This window comes from Mastigoproctus giganteus, chromosome 8 (genome assembly GCF_048544385.1).
Source record: "Mastigoproctus giganteus isolate SK-2022 chromosome 8, ASM4854438v1, whole genome shotgun sequence".
NCBI classification, from domain to species: domain Eukaryota; kingdom Metazoa; phylum Arthropoda; class Arachnida; order Uropygi; family Thelyphonidae; genus Mastigoproctus; species Mastigoproctus giganteus.
Window position 1 is genome coordinate 174463827 of NC_143582.1, and position 18746 is coordinate 174482572.

The window sequence follows — 18746 nt, forward strand, 5'->3', positions numbered from 1 at the left end:
CCAGCACAGCAACAACTGCAATTCACTTGCAGGAAATTTCTAAACCTCTTGTCATTCAACAAAACAGTAACCTAACTTCTTCTATTTGTCACTGTGATAACTCAGTTGGACAGACAACTTGAGTAGACGAGACCCGCTAATTTTTGTCCAACACATTTCAGCGGTTATGAAACATCAAATAGCTAGATTTTGATACATGACATAGTGTAAAAAATTATAGGGGGTCCAACTACTCAAGTTGTCTATCCGACTGTCTAATAAAGTTTCGTGACTTTAGGACCTCCATAATTTTTTACACTATGTGATAACTCATGGACAACTTTTTCAGTGAAAACCATTTTAAGGCAAGACCTTAAGTAGCAAGTAACATAATGAAATGCAATACACTTCCACAAATGTTAAATTCCAAATTACTTATAACTAGGCCTGATGTACGCAAGTGCACTAGTATATATGCGTAGACCTAACTAGTATATGCGTAGACCTTGGTTCAATCCCATGACTGCTAAATACGGTTAATGATAATATTCTTGTCCAAATTATTAGCTATAAACTCCACAGATCCATATAGTTATGCCACTCTATAAATAGAATCTTTAAATAAAACTAAATGAAACAAAGGATTCCAAAACTTGGAAATTCTACTATAAGATGCCATTAAAACTAAGCTGTAACATTCAAGAAGATATGACTCACACAAAAGTGCGAGATTTCATATGTCAATATAATACTGGCATAAGAATTATGTGGTAATGAGTGAACCAATGAGCCATATTATTGCCAGCTAGTGCTCAAATTGAAAAATAATTGCAATCAGATTTAACAGGATGAAATACATTATCCGTACATGCAAATAATATACACCACTTCTCATTAGTATTGATATTCAGTAATTAGTACATTTATTTGGACTTTTCTTTTTAATTTAATGCCTATTACATGTACTGCCCATGCTGTTTATTGCAATTACTATATAATAAATGCAGTACAGTAATAAATTAATCGTAATGTCTATATTAAAAAAAAAGAGAGAGAGAGAGAGAGAGAGAGAGAGAGAGGTTTTTATTATGTGAGACAGGTAAAATATGCTTAATTTCTTTGGTTCTCACCAAAGAACACTTACATATCAAATTTATAATAAAAATAAATAAGCAATAAAGATATGAAATGATCTGTGATTTGCACACCGTTTGAGAATTATATAACAATGGAAAAGGAAGAAAAAAAGAAAAAGGAATACCTCATATGCTAAGACCTTTTCATACAGAGCTCTATTATCATGAATGTAAGTCCTAAGGCAAGGTTCCATATCATCATCACCACGTGTTGAACTATTTTTTTTAATAGTTTCACCTTTGGAAAGATGATTTGTAGTCTTATCACTATTTAAAAAAAAATACTATTATTACATTTTTTTTTCCATTTTTAAAATATGAATTAACACATATATGAAGGAAAGAAATGGGAAGGGGGGAGGGAATCGGATAACAGAAGTTACATTGAAAACTGCAGCATTTGTAAATAAAATACAAAATTATACAAAATATAGATAGCTTGACAATTAAGTTCAATAATTGTTCCATTGCATGCAGACCACGATGCAATGAACAACTGGCAGCTGACTTATATGACTGCTTTACTCTACTAGATCATCTATATATCATACAAGGTGTGGCAATAAAGTTCCTGGACTCATACAATAATAAGAACACAAAGTGAAGGAGCTCAAAAATAGTTTTATTTTATTCAAAGTAATCACCACCTGATTGAATGGCACTTATTACATCATTGTAATAGTTTGAAGGCAGTTTTCACCTTAGGAAAGAGGAAGAAGTCTGCTGGTGCTAGATCAGTAGGATGGATGGTTGATCTGTAATATGCCATATTTCATCAAAAATGTCTTCACAACAAGTACAGAATGGGTAGGGGCATTGTCATGCAACAAGAACAAACCAGCTGCCTTTCTCTCAAAATTGCGGCCTCAGCCACGAAATGCACTTAAACAATCTTTGAAGCACCTATAGGTAGAACATATCATTGACTCTCTCCTTCAGGTACAAATTCCTTGTGAATTGCACTGTTTGTCAAAAAACATGATCAGCATCAACTTGAATCTGTACTTCTCTAAAAGATATTTTTTAGGCCTTGGTAATTATTTTGACGTCCACTGCATGCTCAGATGCTTTGTTGTCTAAGAAAATTAAGATTATCTTGAAAAGTCTGGATGAAGTCATTTGTCAGTCTGGTATTTGTCAGTCTTTGCATAATGACACTCTTTGTAGATTCCACTCACCCAATGTGGCCGTATGGCACAAATTTTATACACTTTCCTTTTTCCTAAATTTTCATGCAGAATTTGACAAATTGTCTCCTTATTTATAGCCAGCTCATCAGCCATCAGTATGAGAATCAAACAACAACGATCTCTTACAATTTCCGAACTTTTGCAACTCTGTCCTCGTTTTGAGAGTTAACAGACAACCACTTCTTGGATCATTGCAAACATCCTCACATCCATCTTTCAACTGCTTATACCATTCAGACACACTGGTATGACTTCACGTTTCATTACCAGAAACAGTTTTTAACATTTCACATGTTTCTGTTGTAGGTTTTACCAGTTTAAAGCAAAATTTGATATTTGTTCTTTGCTCCATTGCAAAATTGTGACCCAAAATTTTAATGCTACTAAAGAAACTAGATGTTACTTCCAACCTGTCAGCCTACTGGACAATCTCTGTACCACCATCTATTGGAGGAAATTTGAACTGTAACAACACCAGTCTGGGAACTGTTTTTGCTACATTTCACGAGTATTTCGCATACAATAGCATTAGAGTTTTGTGTTCAGTGATGGAAAAAAGAAGGAACATTAAATTTTTGCTGTGGGAAAAAAATGCTACTAAAGGCTATGAACTGGTAAAACAAGAACACGAGTAATGATGCTCTATCTTGCATGTTTTTTTATTGTGTTCACAAGACTTCAGGTTGGGAAAGATGATGGAAACTGTGGATATGGACTGAAAAAGTTCACACATTGATTGTGCCTGATTTTAAATGATTAAGGAACTTTCAACTAACAAAGAAACAATTTGTGCAATTCAGACAAAAAATTTGGAGAAACAGATGTTCATTCCATACTGTTTAACCAATAAACAAAAGCTGTTGAAACTCTGGGCATGCAAAGAACTAATTTAGGCATGACAATAATCTCTTCTTATTTGATTCAGTCATAACAGGTGACTGTGGCATTTTTTAATAGAATTCGCAAAGAGACAAAAGCATAGATGGCAATCACCATGCTCTCTGGGACACATTTTTTCCAAACATTAAAAACTAATGATATTGATCACTTTCTTTGATAGCAAGTGAACCTTTCACAAATAATTTTTTCCAACAGGTAAAATAATGAATAAGGATGCCTATGTTCAAGTTTAGAACATCTTGGTTAAAAGAATTCACTAAGAAAATCTTCAGTTTTGGATAAAAGTGAGATGGATCCTGTTGCACGACAATGCTAGGCTGCATTCTGTGCTGATTATCAAGGAGATTGTGGAACTAAGTCATCCTCTTAATTCTAATGATGTATCTTCCCTTGATTAATTTTTTCCTCAAAATCAAATCCATGCTAAAATCCATGGTGATGAGCTGACGGTGCAGAGGACATTAAAAGAATTATAACAAATGATCTGGTATTTGTCAGTTCAAATGCATTTAAAATATTTACAACAGCTCTATAAATGATCTCACACATTTAGCTGCATAAGGTGAATTTTGAAAAATACTAAAAAAATGTTTTCATTCATCTGGTCTTCTTTCAACTGACTCAGCTGTACACAGCATGCAATGGACTTAAATCATCACCAAGGTCCAAAACGTTTCACTTACAGAAGTCCAGGATCAAGATGATGCTGATCATGTTTTTTGACAATGTAATTTACAAGGAATTTGTACCTGAAGGGAAGAGAGTCAATGCTCTGTTCTGTGCACAGGTTCTTCAAAGACTATTGAAGCACATTTCTCTGGCGAGGTTGCAAATTCGAGAGAAAGGAAGTTGGATTATTGTTGCACAACTCCCCCACTCATTCCGCACTTGTTGTGTGAAGACATTTTTGATAAAACATGGCATCATACAGATCAACCATGAACTAAACACCATCTCTTTGGATGGCTTTGCTGACTCTTTTCAGAAACTTTTAGAATTGTGCAGTAAGTGCATTGAATCATGTAGTGATTATTTTGAATAAAAATAAAACCATTTTTGAGCTCCTTCACTCCATGTTCTTGTTATTGCAAGAACATGGAGTGAAGGAGCAATATGGTTCCCAGTCCATGAACCATATTTCCACTTCTCATATATTCACTAACTGAGATCATCCACTATATCAGCGGTTCCCAAACTACTGAGCTCTCTGGACCATTTCAAAAATAAAAAAAAGTTTGCAGACCCATATATATATATATATATATATATGGGTCTGCAAACTTTATTCGTAATAGAGTGGAACTTCTCTATTACGAACTTCTATTTAACGAATTTCTCTATATTACAAATTTTTTCGCAAAACATTGCACCTTGAAACAAAATTACATGCAAAATTAACCCCATATAACAAAGTGTTAGTCTCTCTTTAACGAATTTTTAAAAAAATTAGTAAAAGCATTTCTGCCAAACAGCCGCTCAAATATACTGCCTCCTTCCCTCCGAAATTTCGCATTAGCATCTGGAATTAAATAATCATCCTTTTAGTGAACACTTATGGCCATTGATGCCCGTAGGAGGGTTTTTGTTTCATTTTTGTTACAGTTATTAAACCAAATGGGTTTTCTTAAAAGTGGTCGTAAACTTTACAATAAATAGGGTAGATTTGTAAATTGATGTTGGCTCAGGGGAAAATGAAATTCGCTGCAGTAAACCTTTAGCATGCTGCGGCAGCAATACACTGAATGCTACCATAGTCGGTTTTTAGTAACGCCTACTGAGTGACATTCGCTTCTCACCTCAACTGTACCACGTGACCTTCCTGTCAGTCATTATATTATATGTCCGTTCTCGTCTAACTGGACCCCCAGTAGATGGTTTTCATGAAATTTTTTTTTTCTTCATTCGTCATTAATCACATAGGCTAATATGCTCTTGTTTTGTTTTTTTTTTTTTTTTTTCCTGAAAAGTAACATACAGCACACGTTAATCATAAATTTTCTTTCATGTATATATGAATGAAAGCAGAATAAAAGAAATTCACAAAGTCGTATATTTCTTCAAAGGGAGTGATACTGTTGAATTGGCAAGCAAACATCATTGAGTAGGCGGTACCTCTACTAACAATTCACTATACGGCCAGCGCAGCGAAGTTTGCGGTGTATGTATCGGCAAGAGCTGCAGTCCAGTGATTTTTACAATTGCGAAAACAATGTCGAAGAGAAAGTGTTTAAGTATTAATGATAAAGCAAAGATTGTTATGATATTGACCAGGGTTTTAAGAAAAAAGATGTTGCGGAGAAATATGGCATATCTGCAAGCAGTTTATCTATGATTTTAAAAAAATCAAGAATCAATTTTAAATGCAATTGAAGGAGGAGCAGACAAGAAGTGAATTAAGTTGTGTATATACGAAGATGTTGATAAAGCTGTTCTAAAATGGGCAAATGATACATGAAAAGAATATCCCAATATCGGGCCTAATAATTAAGCAACAAGCTCTAAAATTTGCACAGTCCCTTGGACATACAGAATTTAATGCGAGCACTGGGTGGCTAGATAAATTTAAGAAGCGCCACAGAATTGTGGAAAAGGTTATTTGTGGAGAAAGTGTTAATGTAAGCGAAGAAGATTGCAACAGTTGGAGGAACAATACCTTAAAGAAGATTTTGGAAGAATATGAGCGTAAGGATGTTAAATGTTTTGGCGGAAAATAAAGCAAAGAAAGAATCACTGTGCTCGTTGGAGCAAATATGACAGGAAGTGAAAAATTAAGACTTTTAGTCATCGGAATATCAGAAAATCTAAGATATTTTAGAGGCACAAAATCTTTGGAAGTTGACTACACCTTTTAATAAAAAAGTATGGATGACAAATGATATTTTTGAAGAATGGATATTAAAACTAGACAAGCGTATAACAAAAGAAAAAAGGAAAATCGTGTTGGTAACTGACAACTGTCCAGCACATCCTGCCAATATTTCTGCCAAACTTAAAAGTGCGAAGTTGTTTTTACCACCAAACGTAACGTCAAAACTCCAGCCAATGCACCAATGCATTATTAAAAATTTTAAATTTCATTATCGAAAGAGAATAATAATAAAGATTGTCAATGCGTTATCAGAAAATAGAAACTTGATGGTTACAATTAACCTTAGAGATTGCATCTCTGAACTGGCAAAAGTTTGGACAAACGATGTCACTGAATACACTATTCAAAATTGTTTTTCGAAAGCGGGATTTGCATTGAATACAGAAGTCGAACAAGATGAACTGCCCCTTTCACAACTGAAAAACTTTTGGACATTATTAGAATTGTCTGGAAACATCGAAAATGAAATAACACTGGATAGTTATGTTTATGTAGATTACAGCAGAACATCCAAATGAAGACAAAATACTGCTGAAAAGTGTTAGACGCTACCATGATCACAAAGAAATTAATGATGACGCTGAAGACGCATCAGAACAACCCATAGAAAAGCCAACTCGCGAAGAAATGATTAACGCTTTTAAAATGGTTCGTATGGGTCTACAGTTTTGTTAAAAATGTTCCTGATAATGTTTTTAATGCTCTGAACAAATGTGAGGTTTTCTTTGAGAATAAGACAATTTTTTAATTGTACTGTGCAAACGAAAATTAGATTTTTTTAATTAATTTATTTACCGGCAAAAATTGTGTAAACGTAATTTAAATAAGTATGTTTTTGAAATAAAATACATTAAAAATAAATTAGATAGTATGAATCAGAGCTGTACTACTCAATATGTTCTACGTTGATAATAATATTAGTAAAATAATAAGAGGAGTTTACCTCAATATAGTGCATAGAACACTTCCGTATGATACCCTCCAGAAATTAAAACGGAGAAAAAAAAAAAAAAAAAAACCGACAACTTACCGGTACATGGAGTAAATTATAAATAATTAAATAATCAATTTAACATAATTCAAATCGATTTAAAACAATTAAAAATCAAATTAACACAATTAAAAGAATCTAGCGAAAATATTCAAAACGATTTTCCTTCCTGAAGCTGACAATGCTTTTTGACCGTATGTCGTGATCGCAGGAATGAAAATTACCGAATCGGGTTAAACCTGATACTTAAATAGAGATTATTTGTTTTCGCACATGCGCGTAAAGGTCCACGCATCGGAGATCAAATATGGCCGCCGAACATTAACCGAATTCTCGTGTAATTTAATTTCAATGGATTCTGCAATTAATAGTCGCATATAATTACGTTGAACGTTAAGTATTTTGGCCTCGTTAAATAAGAAAGTATGTTTTTTGTTAATGGCATGAAAGGCTAATTCTGACGCTGCTGAACGAGAAGCACGAACTGCGGCTTCGTGTTGATTTACACGAATATTAAGAGAAAATCGGGTCGAACCCTGATAAGACGAGTCGCAATCACCGCAAGAAATGTTGTATACCAGATCATTAATTTGTGTTTCGAACGCTGAAAGAACCGAGCGATTGTTCAGTATAGTGTGTAACTTCCGTATTGGCCTAGCTACAATTTTAAATTCGGTATCTTTAAAGAATCTGTTAAGCTGTTTGTGCCACTGTTCAACATATGGGACAGAAATAAAGTATTTTTTGATATTACTATTGTTGATTGGTGTAGTATTTTGTATCCTATCCTTAGCTTGTACCCTAATTCGGTTTATTGTGGTACTGGAATAATCCCTGTTTAAGAATCTGCTAGTTAATATTTGTATTTCTGAGTCCAAAGCAGAATCCGTCGTTGAATATTTATAGGCATTAAGAAATTGATTAAAGATAATCGATCTTTTGTAGGTGAACGGGTGATAGCTATTATAATGTAGAAGCATACCGGTGTTTGTAGGTTTTCGATAGATGCTAAATTGTATTTTGTTCGAGTCCCGGGTAACTGTGAAATTTAGAAAGTTTAATGACTTTGTATCTGTATCTTCCCTTTCCAATGTAAATTTGAGTCTAGAATGAATATTATTAAACGTATATTCTAGTTATTACCGATAGTAATACTATCCAAGACATTTTACATTTGTTTAATAATATTCATTCTAGACTCAAATTTACATTGGAAAGGGAAGATACGGATACAAAGTCATTAAACTTTCTAAATTTCACGCTTACCCGGGACTCGAACAAAATACAATTTAGCATCTATCGAAAACCTACAAACACCGGTATGCTTCTACATTATAATAGCTATCACCCGTTCACCTACAAAAGATCGATTATCTTTAATCAATTTCTTAATGCCTATAAATATTCAACGACGGATTCTGCTTTGGACTCAGAAATACAAATATTAACTAGCAGATTCTTAAACAGGGGTTATTCCATTACCACAATAAACCGAATTAGGGTACAAGCTAAGGATAGAATACAAAATACTACACCAATCAACAATAGTAATATCAAAAAATACTTTATTTCTGTCCCATATGTTGAACAGTGGCACAAACAGCTTAACAGATTCTTTAAAGATACCGAATTTAAAATTGTAGCTAGGCCAATACGGAAGTTACACACTATACTGAACAATCGCTCGGTTCTTTCAGCGTTCGAAACACAAATTAATGATCTGGTATACAACATTTCTTGTGGTGATTGCGACTCGTCTTATCAGGGTTCGACCCGATTTTCTCTTAATATTCGTGTAAATCAACACGAAGCCTCAGTTCGTGCTTCTCGTTCAGCAGCGTCAGAAGTAGCCTTTCATGCCATTAACGAAAAACATACTTTTTTATTTAACGAGGCGAAAATACTTAACGTTCAACGTAATTATACGCGACTATTAATTGCAGAATCCGTTGAAATTAAATTACACGAGAATTCGGTTAATGTTCGGGGGCCATATTTGATCTCCGATGCATGGACCTTTACGCGCATGTGTGAAGACAAATAATCTCTATTTAAGTATCAGGTTTAACCCGATTCGGTAATTTTCATTCCTGTGATCACGACATATGGTCGAAAAGCATTGTCAGCTTCAGGAAGGAAAATCGTATTGAATATTTTCGTTAGATTCTTTTAATTGCGTTAATTTGATTTTTAATTGTTTTAAATTGATTTGAATTGTGTTAAATTGATTTGAATTGTGTTAAATTGATTATTTAATTAACGAATTTTTTTGCCAGATTTATCAAATTCGTTATAGGGAAGTTCGACTGTATATATATATTCCAAACATCAAAAAATAATGATGATATTGATCACTTTCTTTGATAGCAAGTGAACCATTCACAAAGAATTTTTTCCAACAGATAAAACAATGAATAAGGATACATATGTTCGAGATTAGAACATTTTGGTTAAGCAAATTCACTTTTAAGGTGTGTGTGTGTGTGTGTGTGTGTGTGTGTGTGTGTGTGTGTGTGTGTGTGTGTGTGTGTGTGTGTGTGTGTGTGTGTGAACACTAGGTTTTCTGAAGAGAAAATTCAAAGTTTTATGTTTAAAACTAAAACAACTTTATTCTTATTTTTACAAAAATATATAATAACTTTATCATCAATTTGCTATAGACCAAACAAATAATTTGACCAGTTCCAGAGGGTCCGTTTTGCGGATCCGCTGAAAGTGGTCTATGGACCCCAGTTTGGGGAATGCTGCACTATATAATAAAAGAGCAAAAAGTTTTAGAACAGGCTATCACAGTGGTGTCTCATATTTTAAACAACAGAATTGCCTTTTAGCAATGTTATTTCTTTAAAAGTAGTGCTTCTCCAGGCAACTTAGGGTTAAAGAAATTTGTTCCATCCTGTATATTAAAGACCACAGCATTTATTCCTGGAAGTTGAAATCTTGTTGGCTATAAAATACATAGAAGGATAAAACAGCCCTCCTTATTAATTAATTTATTTATTAGGTCATATATCTTTTGCTATATTAAAATAATGTTTTAATAATTACAACAATTTTCAAGCCATTTTAAATAATTTTTTCTGATAAAAAAAAATCATGGTACAAAACTTTGAGTTTTTTATATACAGGGTGTCTCAAAAATATTGGTACAAACGTTTAGGGGGGTAGGTAACACCTAAAGGAATGTGAATCGCATAGGAATCCATAACCGGAAACGTCACGGGAGAGCAGTAGCAGAGGCACAAGAAGAAGAAATGACACAAGACAGTAATTAGTGGCAGACATTTATTTGACATAATATTAACAATGGAGTACGAGATGGATGCATTTCATGATGTTACATTTCAGTGCAGACGGGCTGCGAGAGTAGCTCATGGTGTATTGTCAATGATATATAGGAATTTTTCTAGCAGGGATAAGGAGGTGATTATTCCCTTGTATAAGGCAATGGTCAGGCCACACCTAGAGTACTATATACAGGTCTGGAGGACTCATTTCAAGAAGGATGTAGAGCTGCTGGAACGAGTACAGAGAAGGGCAACAAGATTAGTGAATGGAACAAAGGGGTGCCCTTACGAAGAAAGGCTTAAGTTTTGCAAATTACAGTGTCTGAGACTAGGCACCAGCGAGGTGATCTGATAGAGGTGTATAAAGCCTTGAATGGTTTGAGCATGCTCAATGCTGATGGAATTCTTCCTCTCGCTCAGAATAATCACCTGAGAGGGCATAAATTCAAATTGAGGAAAGACAGATGTAGGATAGACGTGCGGAAATTTGCCTTTAGCCAGCGAGTGGTTGGTTGGTTGGTTGGTTGGTGGAACAGACTTCCATCCCTTGTCGTGGAAGTTGATAGCCTAAATAAGTTTAAGGCTCAGATGGACAGGTATTTTGAATGAACAGAGGGGTGAAGTGGAAGTGGTTTTTTTTTTTTTTTTTTTTTTTTTGGCTGATGCTGCATAAGCTTGCCTTCTTGCATCAAATGCCTCTACTAATGCTAATGTTACAAAACAGATGCCCGAAGGTTCCACCATGAGACGCGATGCATGCATGACACCGACGCAGCATGGATTGGCGGACACGATCAAACACACCTGGAGTTTCTTTGACAGTAGCAGCAGTGCAGACGAGTCTTGCCACGAGATCCATTTCCGTCTCCACAGGCGATTCATACACGATAGATTTGCGGGACCCCCACAGAAAGAAATCAAGGCTCGAAAAATCAGGTGAGCGTGGGGGCCAGGCAATGGGTCCACCACGGCCAATCCATCGACGCCCAAAACACCTGTTCAAATGGTCACGAACACAACTTCCATAATGGGCAGGCGCCCCGTCATGATGAAACCAAATGTTGCATCTCACATTTGCTGGAACATCGTCAAGTAACCCTGGTAGAACTTGTTCAAGAGAGATCCGATATTTAGCGGAGTTCATGTGGGATGGTAACAGGTAAGGGCCAACTAAGCAGTCACCGACCATACCTGCCACACATTTATTGAGAAGCGATGTTGTGCTGCATGGGGGCGCACACCATGTGGGCCCTCTGCTAATCCATACACTAGGTGCATGTCTGCCAGCTCACAGTTTGTATATCGATGCATGCTCTTCGTGCGGCGACTACTGCTTGAATGAGTAAACCAGAAATTTTCCCTCTCGCGAACTGATGAACAGCGCCGTGTACCGACTTACGGTGACGTTTCCAGTTATGGGTTCCTATGCAATTCACATTCCTTTAGATGTTACCTACCTCCCCTAAACGTTTGTACCAATATTTTTGAGACACCCTGTATATATCAATATACTGGTAGTTCCAGACTTCATGAGTTAATTCATTCCTAGCACGTGCTCGTAAAGATGGAATTTATTTCCCATTGACAGATTTATTTCCCATAGTTCAAAACAGGGGTTACATTCACAACAATGAAATTTGACCATAGTAATGTTAAATAAAGGTCAACAAAACAATTATGCTTAAACAATGATTTATTTATCCAAGAAATGAAACCATAGCCTTTAAAATCAAGCAAATTATAATAACAAAGAATTTATTTATGCCATACAAATGTTAAAGAATGTTTATTCTTCATCATCATTGACTAAATGCACATTCATTGATGGAACATTCATTGCTGTTCGGCACTGGTTGTATTCTTCTTCAGAAATGCTTCAAGAGTCGTTTGTTTCCAAGACAGTCTTCTCTTTTCTTTATAAATTTCATGATAGCATGCATAAACATTTTTTAAATCTGTAGCAACTTTTCTAGTGTGCTTGAAATTTGAATCTTGTGACTCAAAAATCTCAATTGCTTTTTTCTACGTGTTGAAAAGGCTGTCAACAACTGTTTCATTTTGTACGATCTCTGCTGGTTCTTGAAATCCTTCAAAATTATCAATAAACTGAGGTAGAGTTTATTTCAAACACCCTTCAAATTTATTCCCCTTAATGAGCCGGATAAATTTGAAATAAGAAAAGACAGCGAAAATGTCCCGTACCCTATTGCGCCACAAACATCATGCAAGCAGTGAATTTTAAAAGGCTGTGATTCAGGGGAAACTGCCCCCCCCCCTCAGTTCTCCCCTGCGCCACAGCACTCCCATTAGCCTTTTGCTTTGCTGCTCTGGTCTGAGTCATGATTTTGATTTAATTTCAATAAAATTTCAATTTCAGTACAAAATTATAACCCTAAACTTGTATCCCAACACAGTTATAGCGCTATATATATTTTTCAGTATTGAGTATTATCTACGAGTTTCTTTTATATAACTTCCATATCAAGTTATGTATTAATTAATTATGTTACATTTGTAATCTAAGTTGTTATATGTATTTAGTTAAAAAGTAGAATTTAATTTGACAGTGAAATTTAACAAGATTAATATATTTTACTGATTGATTGACGATATTATATTATATACTATACTATACTATACTAAGATTACGCTATCTAGTTACGAACGGTAAATATACTGACACTTAAGTATTAATTAACTTCCAAATCCCACTGTCTCAATTCAGAATAAACTAAGGATCCTGACTAGGTCTATAAGCTACTTATAGAAAATAATTTGATATAACAATTGGTCAGTAAAGCGGCTAAATATGGCTAAAAAACTTATCGTTCAGCAGAGCTGCAACTTGTAACATGTGGATTTGATACCCTTACCGATACTAAGTAATACAAAATCTCTATCTAAGTTAAACTTTAATCTAAGTATCATAACTAGGAATATAAAGCTACTCTAGAAAATAAGTTAATATGCCAATTTAAGCTAATAAAATAGAAAACTTCTCTATTCCAGGAGCAGTAAAAAACTTCGCCTGCACAAGGCTACTCTGGTTCTCAAGCTGCTTTGGTACCAATACCTGTCATGGGATGGAAAAATACCCCCATCAAAAGAAATAATAACAAACAAAAGATATTATGTAACTTAGCATTGTGACCAAAGAATATGTTCCACTAATGAAGAACTGCATGGTGAGCCACAGTGGTGTAAAGGGTATGGCAGCCTGTTGCAGGTGATCACAGTATATACAAAGTAAACAATAATATAAATTAATCCAAAATTGCAACAAATACAAGACTAGAGACAGCAATAAGAAGGTATACAAAGCAGGAACTACTAATCCCCAACCACTGAGTTACCAACAAAAAATATTTCCTGGCTAAGCCAGGATGTTAGTGCCATGTTAACAAAGCAAAATTTAGCTTCCACGTACCTTGGGAGACCAGAGGTCAAAGATTCATTTTCTACTGTTTCATTCTTCCTTTTAGAGTTATCTCTTGAAGAATAGTAGGATGGAAGCCTTGATTCTTTGGTTTTTGTATTTCTTCTGTCCTCTTCACAATTTTTTTCCCCTGTTTATAATGATAAGATAAAAACAATGATCATAATTAATAAAATTTTTAAAAATTGCTGAAGCTTTTGCAATTATTTAAGATAACTACAATATAAAATATTAACAAAACCCATTTTAATTACAAGATAAAAATAAATACCAACATTTAAAGTTGCAGCAATAGTATTACTTTTCTACTACTCATGTGATAAATCAATGAAACAAAGTCAGGCTAATTAAAAGAGAATTTTCTTTATCCTATTTACAACTATCCTTCAGTTTAAATACAAGTCCTCTGGTTTTTGCCACTTGCTAACCTAGTTGTTCTTTGCTGCACCTCTTCAGAAGATCTACATCCTTCCTGAAACGGAAGTTCCTAATTTCTATAGAATGCTCAAGATGTACTAGTAACAGGTTTATATATAATGAAATAATTACTTCCTTGCCATATTATCAAAATTTCTGTATATCAGAGATAAATATCCTGTACTTGCATTAGTAGCTTGTCTATACTGCTGAAAGAATGTTAAACTGCCAAATTATGCTTGTCACTTTCATTATAATCTGCTACAAGATTGTCAATACTCAAGTAACTACTTTCAATTAGCATTATTTGGTTACCTTTGAGCAGCATTAAAACAAGACTTTTCTATGCTGATTAAAGTTGGATTTTTCTTGATATAAATCATTTGAAGTATAAGATGAAATGATGATTATACCTTACTTTTGATGGTGCTGAAAAAAAAAAAGCCAACATTTGAAAACCCTGAACATCTGGTTGCATGAAACCAGATGAAAGCAAACCCTTGACTGACTTCATGCATTATAACTACTGTCAAGGGTAAAGGCAGGAGTATGTAATGGTATCAGGGGGATCCAAAATCCAACTGGTTTTGAACCCCCCTTTCTTTTGTTATAGCTATATTATAATCGTTTAATATTTGTAAAATAACAAGAGAAATTTACCTCAGTATAGTATGTAGAACACTTCCGTATGATACTCTCCAGAAATTAAAATGAAAAAATCAAAAAACTTACATTAGAGTAACAAAAATAATTAAAAGTCAATTTAATGCAATTGAAAATAAGAAAATTAATTAAAAGAATTTAACGAAAAAATTTTAAACGATTTTCCTTCCTTTATCAATGTAGAACGTATTGAGCATTACAGCTCTGGTTCATACTAAGGAAGGAAATTCGTTTCGCAAGTTTTTCGTTAAATTCTTTTAATTAATTTCCATATCTTTAATTTAATTGTGTTAAATTGATTTTTAATTATTTTTGTTACTCTAATGTAAGTTTTTCGATTTTTTCGTTTTAATTTCTGGAGAGTATCATACGGAAGTGTTCTACGTACTATACTGAGGTAAATTTCTCTTATTATTTTACAAATATTGATATAAAAATATTCTACATTTATATCAATATTGAGCATTACAGCTCTGGTTCATACTATATAATCATTTAAGAAATGTTTTGGGGACTCCCTTCTGTGTCAGGGCTTGGGTGCATCAGAACCAGCACAATCCCCATTTGCACAGCCCTGGATACAGGGAAGGGATTTTTCTTTCATAAAGGTGTCCTTACAATGGTTTCAAAATGTTTTTAAAATCCATTCAGTGGGACCAATTGATTATATATCACCAACATTGAATTCTAAATAGGAAGCAATCAGGGTAGTAATCATCGAAGCTACTAAGCCTTTTATACCAACTAAAATATATTGGTCAAGGTTTAGACCTAAATGGATGTCAGATGAGCTGATGAGATTAGTCATAGAAATGAAAAATACACAGACTGCTTAGAGATTAGCAGGGGTACAAAAATCTACAGTAAGTATACTCCAGTCTGCAAATGAGTCACTAATGGAAGGGGTGGGTAAGCTAAGGCAGATTATGAGAACTCTGGTTAAGAATGAAAAGAAAAGTGGCAAGGAATTCTTTGGAAATGATAATACTTGAAGGAAAGGGTTGAATAAAATTGCTGCACTGAATATGAATGGCATAACTGTTGATGATTCTGTTCAGAACTGTTGACAAACTGAATAAATATTCTGTATCTACACTCATACATGAAAAATTTTTTAGGGATGGGGATGCCAGAAGTATATCAAATGCTAAATGGGATCTAAATTATTTTATGAAAACTGAGAGGAAAGTGAAAGAGATTGTAGAAGCTAAAAGTAAATAAGGTACCTGGAACTGATGGTGTCTATCCAATTATAATTATATTAAAAGCAGCAGCAAAAGAGCCAAACCTATGAAAACATCCTTGAATTGAGAGGAGGATCTGCACATCTCTATAGATTAGAGATGATCAAGTGGATTGCTTACTCACAAAGGGAGATAAAAGGGTGAATTAAGTAATTACAGAGCTGCAAGCTTGACTTCTATTGCAGGTTAAAAGAGTAATGCAAAATCATCTTGGCAGGAAATGTAGTTATATGAAAAGTAGGTGTATTTGGTCTAGTGTTAATGCTCCTCAGCTTTTGTTACTCGGTTAAAAACTCACTCCAAATGGCAATTTTTTTTTTTTTAAATTTTGCTGTTGTTTTACTTAATTAGCATATTAAATATTTTCAATATATAGTTTTAATATTCATAGAGCCTTTGTATCAGTGATTTGGTAGTTTGGTTGATTTGTGGTTTATGGCACACTGGCATCTGTGACCATAATGCCCATGGTTACAGATAATAAAAGGTATAACATTATAACATTGCAAGATAAAATCTGGTGAGTATGGGCTTGGCACACCTAGAGACCTGGGCTGGATATCATCATTCTTCTCTTTCTTGGTGATTCTCTTCTACTTTTGACTCTCTCTCTCAGGGTAACTTGGGAATTTTTTCTTGTCTGGTGCAGCATAAGCTTCAGGCTTCCTTGCACCATATAGCTAATAATAACAATAGGTACATTAATCTCCCAATGACTACTTTTATAACACCACTTTTTGTCGCTTATTTACGACTTGCAAAACATCTGTTTATACCTATTCTAGTTATTACTTGAATTTTATGATTTTTGGTTGTTGGTTTTTTTTTTTTTTTTTTTATTTTATTTGGAGTCTTGAGGTGTCCCAGTAAATGGAGAGTCTGCTGTTGTTGTAAATAGGTATTTGTTCACACAGACTAGTGTAGCAGGTGCCCTGGCCTACTTCTTGTTTCTAATGAAATTGTTTCTTATTGCCATTGTTGAGTGAGTACATAAGGTGCTGTCAAGATTTGATGATAATTTGAAGGTTGGGGGTGTTTAACAGCCAAAATGAGGCTATGTTACTTCAAAATGATCTGGATTCATTACAGATATGGTCTGAAAAATGGCAACTGTTTAACATTACTGAGTGTAAGATTTTTTTGTGTGACAGACAGGGAGTGGTAGTTATTGTTATTTGGTTTTTAGGAGCATTAGCAACTAAGGCCATATTGCTCTGGGGATATTGCTACGGAGGCACCAAGTGGGAGTTGTTAGAAGTGTTACAGGTTAGTACAATCAGATACGAAGTTTAACGTACACTGTAAATAGATGACCAGAAGCCCATGGTATGCTGTGAGTGATATGTTAGTCTTTTTTTTACTTAGGATAAAAGAAGTCATTGTTCTTATACAACAACAACATGAAGTATGTACTTGGAATACTATATTAAGGTCTAAAGGACACATTTGAAAAAAATTATACAATTTGCATCCATTGTTCAAAGAAGTAACCAAATTGCTGAAGAGTATTTATTGTTGTCATCAAGGAATAGTTTAGAAGATGCAGTGGAAAGCTTGGCAGCTAGACCTGAAATTTGGGGGAGGTAATCCACAAGAAGCTGAACCTTACGAAGTTTACCTTTTGAGTAGTGTATTAGAAATTATTGGAAGAAATAAATAATCCCATAATGTCTGAATCATTGACAACATTATATGGTCACTTATTGGAAAAGGGAAAATTGAATCATTGGATGTCGATGATGGCTGGATTATGTTGTGTTTTAGCTTTGTTTGTATACTTTAGTCTTCTTTTAGGTATTGAAAATCGTGTTCACCATTTAAACCTCAAAGTAAGAATTGCATTATTTTTTCTGTAAAAGCAAATTATATAAATACGTCATATATTGGATAAAGTTGATTGTATGGATATGATTCTAGTTCTAATAAGATATAAACGGGTTCATTTTATCAATAAATATCTTCTGAATAATATTGCACTAGATATTTGGAATGTCCATTCATTTTTAATTAGAAATTTCAGTGTTTTGTTCTGTTTTCTTTCTGATTATACTTTTTGGTATTTACTATTGTCTGTAAAATTGACTACTGGTATTGGAAATGGGGAAAAGTAGAAATGGGTTTAGGAGTCGCATGCTTTCTTGGGAAATTTTTGCAGATAATTTTGAATATTGAAAGCGAGTTAAAAGTGCATTGTTAATTATTAGAGATGTAAGCTACTTCCTGCGATGTGAATCTAAAATAAGATAAAAAACCAACTGACACATTATTCCATGAATCGACTTTTATATCCTTTCACTGAAACAAGAAATTTTCAATTTCAAAGATACAGATCACGTGTGGAGTGGCCAATACCAAATAAATTGTAAGAAATAAAAAAAAAAAATTAAGCAGATTGTTATATTTTGAAATATGGTAAAAACTTCTGTAACCCCGGGGGCTCACATCTGGTGAGTATGGACTTGGCACACCCAGGGTCCTGAGCTGTATATCATCATTTTTCTCTTCCTTGGTGATTCCCTTCTACTTTTGACTCTCTCTCTCTCAGGGTAACTCTGGAACTTTTTTTTTCCTGGTGCAGCATAAGCCTCAGGCTTCCTTGCATCATATGGCTATTAATAATAATAATAATAATAA

General features: G+C 34.2%; 2 protein-coding genes across 2 annotated transcripts in view; both read right to left on the minus strand.

The window, feature by feature from the left end:
• mus312 (mutagen-sensitive 312) overlaps positions 1 to 1353 on the minus strand; it is a 31564-nt gene extending 30211 nt beyond the window's left edge. Inside the window, exon 1 of the mRNA XM_090379069.1 lies at positions 1241 to 1353. Coding sequence (XP_090235195.1) covers positions 1241 to 1309 — 69 coding nt within the window. The 5' untranslated portion in view covers positions 1310 to 1353. The remainder of the gene's footprint in view (positions 1 to 1240) is intronic.
• A 12329-nt stretch (positions 1354 to 13682) lies between these two features.
• Positions 13683 to 18746, minus strand: part of LOC150082021 (uncharacterized) — a 320259-nt gene continuing 315195 nt past the window's right edge. Inside the window, exon 17 of the mRNA XM_090380398.1 lies at positions 13683 to 13918. Coding sequence (XP_090236524.1) covers positions 13683 to 13918 — 236 coding nt within the window. The remainder of the gene's footprint in view (positions 13919 to 18746) is intronic.